We start from the raw sequence: 8,009 nt of genomic DNA on the forward strand, positions 1-8,009 counted from the left end.
CGGGCAGGTGAGCTGCGCCCACCCCGGACCACAGAGGCTCTGCCCCGGGGTCGCTTTTCCTGAGGGAAATTTCCAGCCCGGCCGCCGCGCTGAAACGGCAGGCGAGACCAAAGGGCTCACAGATTTTTTAATCGCTGCCGTTGGTAGTGGGTTAAAGCCTCCAGGTCCCCACCACCCCCTTTTCTCTATGGGACCGTTGATTCCTGTCGCTGTAACTGCCTGAAAGGCCATCGGTATTGTTAGGATTAAGTAAGGAACATAATTTAGATGTATTGTGAAAATACACTGAAATTACCGTCCAGAGCAAAATAGTGTTTGTATTGTAAAAGCTTTATTGGTGGGTGGCTGCATTTTTGCTGTAGAAATAGATCAAGACATGCCATAGAATTGGAATAATTCCTCACTGTTCAGGTCAGGTACCCTGACAAAACCCCCAAGGTTATTCCTTTGGAAGGGAGATGCAGCCAGATGGCTGCAAGGCACACAAGTCCCAGAAACGCGGGATTGCCATCTCTGCGGTGGTACCATGCAGAAACAGGATTTCAAGGGGAAGAAGGACTCTTCCCCACTGTCTCACCTGAGCCCTGTGCTAACAGCACCCCTATGGGTCTCCAAGAGGTTGAGGAGCTGAGTGACCTGCTGACACCACTTGGGTCCTGCTGTCTCCCCAGCTATGTCAGTGGGTCAACTAGTCATCATCAGCCATGCAAACTTCGTTTTAAGCCACATTAGTAAGTTGACAACTCTAGAATTTGAAGAGTAAGATTCAGATTCAGTCTGTTTCAGAGTGATGGCTTTTTATTACACCATATTAAAGATACAGCTTGATTCTGCTTTGATTACTCTGGCAAAATTTCTGCTGATTTCAGTCAGATGAGGACCTGGCCCGTTCTCAAAACTCCCAGGATAAGAACAATACCGATGCAGTGATGTTTTTGAATGAGTATGTAACATAGGATTAAGCCTTTCTGTCCCAATTTCCTTGCTTTTCTGGGCTAGAATCAATCGATGCTCTGATAAGGTGCATAGGTGCAGATGATACAGTAGGTCAATTATTAGCTTAATGTTTTAATGTATATCCAAAGCAAAACGATCAGTGAAAACAAAGCAGAGTCCTGCTCCCATCAGAGCTGCCAGATGGACTTTAGAATTTTCAAATAGCTTTCATATAACACCGGTTTGAAGGCACATGCGTATGCCTCAACTGAGACAGGGTTTGTTGGTATTATTTGTATGTTGAGTATTATTTGCAGGGTTTTTGTCTGAAAATACAACGGTATGTAGCCATGCCGTCACATCTTGATGTTGTGGTCACCTGCTGTCACCTCTCTGCTAACAGCCTGGGCAGGCAGCTGTGCAGGCAATTCTTCACCTTATCAGTGCTACACTCAGGAGTGGGAGAACGAAAGGGCAACAAATACAGTGTCTGGGAACAGAACTTGGCAGCCACTTGCACTCTTGCCCTTTTTTAACCCTGGAAATCAATGACTAGGGTTGATTTTTGAATGTGCAGTGTGTTGTAGTCTGTAATACAGGGGAAACCACATAACTGCTTAATATACTGACATACTGTAAATTCCTCCTGTGAAAAAAATGATCCGAAAAAACTTAAAATGTGTTTGGTACTTGTTTAAAAAAAAATACAGTAGATACAATCCCAATGAACTGAAGAGGGAATGATGTAGCTGAGACATGGGGGGTGCAATCAATAACTGTTCTTTGTAATGCACGCTTACTCAAGAAGCTTTTTTATTTCATCATCCTTGTTAGCGAGGCTGAGCACTCACACAAATCAGGACAGCTAGCAATTCATCCATAGATTTTTCTGAGCTACAATGTCTGTGGAAGGTTAAATATTGCATAATTTAATTTGGAGAAAATGCCTCTTTTTAAAATTACTTGATTAGTTTAAAAAGTACTTTTAAAAGACACCCAGATCCATGCATTTAATTGTAGTCCGTATGATGAGAAAGACCTGAAGAGTCAGAGGATTCATGTAAGGACACATTTATCACTGCAGACTAAGACATAATGAACAATTGTCTTTTATTGACCGTGAGTTCAGTCACCTGTAGTGGCTGAGCCTGAAATAGCATCGGAGCTGTAAGAAATCCAGTGCTGGGGTAAGGATCTGGAAAGGTCTGACCTGGGGACACGAACTTCTAATATACAATTCGTATAGTATATCACAAATGCAATCCTATAAATTCACACCTAAGAAAATACACTCTGCAATACAAACTTGTGCTGGTATTAATTTGGCAGTTCTGTGTAATGAGAAAGTAACACTGCATTAACTGCTCTTTAGTAGTTTCAGTAAATGCTGAGTTAAAAAAAACAGAGCAATTACCTTTTTGGATTGTTTTTCCTGATTGGTGTGTTTGCGTAAGCACTGTCTGACAGTGCTGCCTTCCCACAGACCTGATCCTGAAGCCTTTACACAGGCAACCTTTAGGAGAGGCGGAGATTTACCCCTGAGCATTCCTGGATTAGGTCTCAGGACTGTCAGGAGCTGAGGGCAGTTGATCCGAAGGAGCATTGTCATCTGAAGTTCTTTGACCCTGTGCTCAGGGCAGGGTAAATGTGGTGGCTGTGGAGAAGTACTCATCCAGGACTCAAAGCTAATCTAATGTGATGAGCATGCATTAACTTCAGGAGTTCTGTCTGAAGTCTTTTGATGACCTCATAACCCAAAATGCAGACCATGTGCAACATGGGGAGCTTTAGTAGATGGGATGGAACCGAATAGAACAGCATAATTTCAGTTGGAAGGGACTTACAACTATCATCTCGTCCAACTGCTTGACCAGTTCAGGGCACTTCAGAGCACTTCGTCTCGGTGTCTGTGGTCCATCACTGAAAGAGCAGCCACGAGGGCGCTGGGTCCCACCTGCAGCAGCCAGGCAGAGAGGCAGCAGGCAGCTCGCCAGCATGGATCTGGCAGCGGGCTCTGCAAGGTGCACCGGACTGGGGCACCCCCACTACCAGCAGAGCGAGAAAGGCTGGATGCGTCACAGGTTTATGTTGTGGTTGAATGCAGTGAGTCTGGTGGGTGTATTTGTAATTCCTGTTACTCCTTGCTCTTCAGCTCAGGTATTCCACTGAGGATTGTTCCTTTGAAGAGGAGATACGTCCGGACGGCTACAATGTATATAAATCAAAAAAATATGGAATATCGGTGTCTTTGAGTAGTGCCAAGCAAAGACAACAGTTCAAAGGAAAAGATTTCCTGCCACTCTCTCACTTCCTACCTATGATCAACACTGTTCCTGTGGAGTCTACAGACTTTGGTGAATACAGTGATTACTTTGACCCTGAGGTGTACTCCTCGCCTCTCGAAACGGACAGCATGGACCCCTTTGGCATCACCTCCAAACTGTCACCGGTGAAGAGCCCCAGCTTTCAGAAATGACTCTGAGCACACTCACACGTTTTTAAAGAAATATTGCAGAATACTGCAGGGTTTTTAGGTTTTTGTGTAGTGATATTTCAAACTCTTTTGTATATTGGAGTACAGAGCCAACCTTTTCTTGCCATGTGTTGTACTTATAAGTGATGGGTGCCCAGGGGCTATTCTGTAGTCTAAAGAATTGCCTGTCCATAGTTTTATTTGGAAAAGAAGGATTAAATAAGACAAGCTTAGTAGCTTCATCAGAGTTTCCCCATTACCACGGTAATGATAAAATCATCATAATTTTTTTGCATCGATTACAACATATGTTCACCTGTTATTTCTGCTCATAGGAGCAAATGCAGAAAACCTCTTTCTCTTCAGAGGCCTTAAACATTTAGAACAAAATACGATTAAAGAAAACCTGGCAAATCTGGTTATGTGAACCAGAGTTAATGCTCTTTCTTGAAAAGCTGGTGACAACATTCTGGGAAAACTTTCTATTGAAAGCATACAACTGAAACAACCAGTTCTGCTTGTATATCGTGCTTTTTCTTCCCTTAGGAAATAAGGGAAGAAAGGGGAAACTGTCTTCCTTCCCTTATTGCTGAAGGGTACTCTGGAAAACTGGATCTTTGATTTCTTTTAAAGGCTTCCCTGTGGCATCAGCGTCATCCAGCAGAGAGTTCTCACTAACACAAGTGAGAATTCGGTGTGTGGTTGAGGAGTGCACAGAACTAGCATTTATGTCCCTCAGGTAGGGAATGAGCAGATCAAATTAGTGTTTAAATTAAGAGTCTGTTGTATATAAGCATGTATGTTGTTGGCAAATGGAGAGAAAGGCTGAAAATGGATGATGTATAGGTCAAATCAAGTGCAAAATAGGTTTTCATGTTTAAACTTTAACCGTCAGCAATTCTTTCAAGTCCCTTCCAGGCTTGATTCTGCATCTGGAATCAGCGGAGAGATGGTTTAGTGACTTAAACACCACAGAACTGGGTCAGCCACGCCGTTCTTCTTGCAGGAAGGGTTTGTGAGCACCTTGCAAATTTGTGGCCAAATTGCAGATGTCTGATGTCTTCAGTTCTGTGCTCCCTTTGTAACGATTTGACAAAAGAATAACCAAGGTGAAACCAAAGAAAAGAAAAGAAAAAAGTGAGAAAAGGGTTCAGGGTTTCTACTCATTCCAAAGGTTCATTTATAATAGAGATTTCTGTACAAAAAAAAGCTCTACTGGAAATACTGGCATTTTTCTGACCTAGCACTTCATTGCCAATGCAATATTTATAATTAATTTATTGAGTACATACATCTGTTTATTTTGTTACTATTATTTATGCTCAAAATTCTATTTATATATACTCCTGAAGGTGGGTTTTTTAGTTGTAATAAATTTTGTGAAGTTTTGTAATCATGAAATTTTAGCAAACAATAGCTTTTTAAATTCCTGTGTATTATCAGTAGTGTAATGTGTACATTTGCAATAAAACAAAACTCATCTTCAACACAGATATCTAGCTGACTCTTTTGTCACTCCTTTACTCGAGATTTTAGCAAACCCTGGCATCTGGCTCTGCAGCAGCCGTGTGAGGATGGTGTCCCTTGTGAAGGTGGCATAGCTGATGTACCACAGACAAGGACGCGGAGAGCCAAAGGGATTTTCCCAAAGCCAGGCAGTGAATGCCGGGGCTGGCATTGGAGTCGTCTGCTGCCACTTACTGATGAGCCCCGTGTGAAAGAGCAAGTCTGAGAAAAGTATCTCTGTTTGTTACAGAAGGGTCTTGGGAGCAGCTCATTAACTGTCGACCTTGAGATATGCGAAGGTCTCTCCATCTGGTCCTAAACTACTATATTCTTAACACAGCAAATGATTGACGCTCAGTTTTAAGCTGTGTGCCCTCATATTTCTTTCTATTTCCTCATCATTCACTTATAGAATCGCAGAATCATTTAGGTTGGAAAAGACCCTTAAGATGACTGAGACCAACTACTGACTGCCAGGTCACCATTAAACCATGTCCCTCAGCACCACATCGACACATCTTTTAAGTACCAGCAGGGATGGGGACTCCACCACTGCCCTGGGCACTTTGTGCCAGGGCCTAACAACACTTTTGATGGAGAAATTTTTCCTAATGTCCAACCTAAACCTCCTCTGGCACAGCTTGAGGCTGTTTCATCTCATCCTGTCACATGCTTCTTGGGAGAAGAGACTGACCCCCACCTTGCTCCTTTCAGGTAGCTGTAGGTCTAAGCCGGTGAGTGCTGCCTGTAGATGTCATCAGTTACACTTCATCTCTGATAAAGCAGTCATGGATTTGCAACCATTCTACAAATAACCCTTCTGTGTTCCAGAAGTGTCATTAAATGCTGCTGTTCACACTGATCACAGCCTCGGAGGTGCTCGACACTGACAGGAGTGTGAACCCCCAGCTGCTGGAGGGGGCGATTCCTTGGGGAGATGGAAGAATCCACTGTGAGCTGTGGTGTCTCTGATTCTTCTCCAGCTGTGCAAAACCCACCCGCGAAATACAGAAAATCCTGGGAGTGGAAGGCAGCTCCTTTTTAAAAATGGGAACTGCACTCAACAGTGCAGCCAGGGCAAAACCTGGTTATTTTGGCATGAAAAAGGCATTGATTTCTGGCAGGAAAAGAGCATTTGGAAACACCGCGAGCCACAGGAACTGCAGATTTCTTGGCCGTCAAGCATCTCCCACGGGGTTTCCAGTTCTCTGTTGTGCTGTCACACTGCCACACATCTGCAGGGTTCCTGCCCCTCATGTGCTGGGAGATGCAGTCCTGATTTTCAAGTTGTTTTATTTCTAAAGTTTTCAGGCTTAGGACATTCTGTTTTTCTGTTTTTCATTTCCAGTTTTGATCAGCCGCTCTGTTTGCTTTGAACATTACATGCCTTCCCAGACCTTTTTTTAAAAAAAGAAAAAAAAAAAACCAACAGATGTTACAAAATGAAACAAATATGAACTTTTAAAATTTGGTAAAAAAAAAATACCCACTTTTACTATTCTACTAAAAAAAAAATGCACGGTTTTGATGGGAAACTCAGCAAATAACAGAGTTCAGAGGTACATTGTTCAATCTAAGCAGAGAGATATTTTTAAGTAGCTGTGACGTCGTTGTTCGTGAATACTGCTTGAGTGCGAAGATGAGCAACCTCACATTTGCGAACAGCATCCTGAGTTCTCTGGTGACGGTATTTGCTGACACCTTTGGATTTGCATCTTCCACCCGCAACAGCATGGTTAGAGGTTGGTTCAATATTTATTCAGGGAGAGGGAAGAAAGCCAGGAGCTGAACTGCCCACACCACTTCCTGGAGCACTTCAGTTTTCCTTGGAGGTTTCCTATCCAAGCTATAACCAGACCCGGCTGTTGTGCTTGTACAATCTGAGAAGATCACAGCTTGAGGTGGTCGGGTTACTGGAAAATGCTTTTCCTGCCGTCAGACACCTGACTGGCTCAGGAACTTGGTGTGCAAAACCTCCAAGCCCCATTGCCTTTGGTTCTGTGGGAATGTAAACACCACCTGCAGCCCCATTCCCTGTCCTGGCCGATCGCAGTTGCTCAAAGACAGTAGGACAATTGCCCTGCTTTCATTTGCAGGAGTACAATTTACAGCCCTGAAAGGTTTGGAAAGGTCAGGTGTCGAATGTCTCCTTGTGAAGTCTCCCTTAGAAGCTGTGATGTGCAAATACGAGTAGTGGCAAGGCTGCAGGAGAGGAGATCCTAGGCACCTCCACTTCCACTTTGGGGAAGTGTAAAAAGCTGTAAATCCTTTATTCAAGAGCCATAATACCAACTTTACCCCTGCATGAACCACTGAAACTATGTTTGTGGAAAAACCGGGTCCACTTTCCTGCCGAGCCAGCGTACTTTGCATATGAATGGGGAATGATTCCATAAATTAAATAAATGGACTTTCTTTCCTCAAACTGTGAAGAAGCCAGCTGTGTGAAGCTTTCGGGCAGCATCAGAGGTGATGAAAGCAGAGATGTGTTTCCCCTGGAAGCAAGTGGGAGCGCAAGAAAGGCATCATTAGGGCGCTGAATCCGGGGTGAATTTGTGACAGTCTGGGCACACCGCAGGTTTATCAGGGACCCTGTTGGTTGAGACTCATTGATGAGGGTACATAAGAATGCCCCCAAATGAGGTTAGTGGTTTGTAGTCTTCTTACCAGGACGTTATTATATTTTCAGCATTTTCCAGCAGTCCCACTGTCCACTGAGATCAAAGAACTTGTTTTTCATTAACTTCCAAAGCAAGATTTAAATTGTAGCTGTTCAGAGGAAATCTCCAAAGTCACCTCAGATTTCCACTGACAGCCCCCTCGGATTTTAAACTCGTCTTTTCGAGTCCTCTGCCCTCCTGTGTTTGATTCGGAGAATAACAGAGCCCCTGCACCCCCCGCTGGAGTGGCCCGTAGCCCCCTTTTCATCGTCTGGAAACCCCCATGAAAATAGATGCTGATAAACGAACGCTGTCTTTAACCCGTTTGGTTCGGGTATTTACATCAAAAACATTTACATTCTGGGTACGCACATCAAAAATGCACAGCTTGAAACTCAGGATCGTCTTAGGTCCACGTACCAGTCCCGGGGCCC

At 43.8% G+C, this 8,009-nt stretch overlaps 1 protein-coding gene across 1 annotated transcript in view; it reads left to right on the top strand.

Moving 5' to 3' along the window:
- FGF19 (fibroblast growth factor 19) overlaps nucleotides 1-3,412 on the top strand; it is a gene marked incomplete at its 5' end in the record, with an annotated part of 3,646 nt that extends 234 nt beyond the window's left edge. The window contains 2 exons of the mRNA XM_010135720.1: nucleotides 3,045-3,048; nucleotides 3,089-3,412. Of these exons, the coding sequence (XP_010134022.1) occupies nucleotides 3,045-3,048; nucleotides 3,089-3,412 (328 nt within the window). The remainder of the gene's footprint in view (nucleotides 1-3,044; nucleotides 3,049-3,088) is intronic.
- Nucleotides 3,413-8,009: the final 4,597 nt, after the last annotated feature.

Source organism: Buceros rhinoceros, unplaced genomic scaffold (genome assembly GCF_000710305.1).
Source record: "Buceros rhinoceros silvestris isolate BGI_N320 unplaced genomic scaffold, ASM71030v1 scaffold40794, whole genome shotgun sequence".
NCBI lineage: Eukaryota > Metazoa > Chordata > Aves > Bucerotiformes > Bucerotidae > Buceros > Buceros rhinoceros.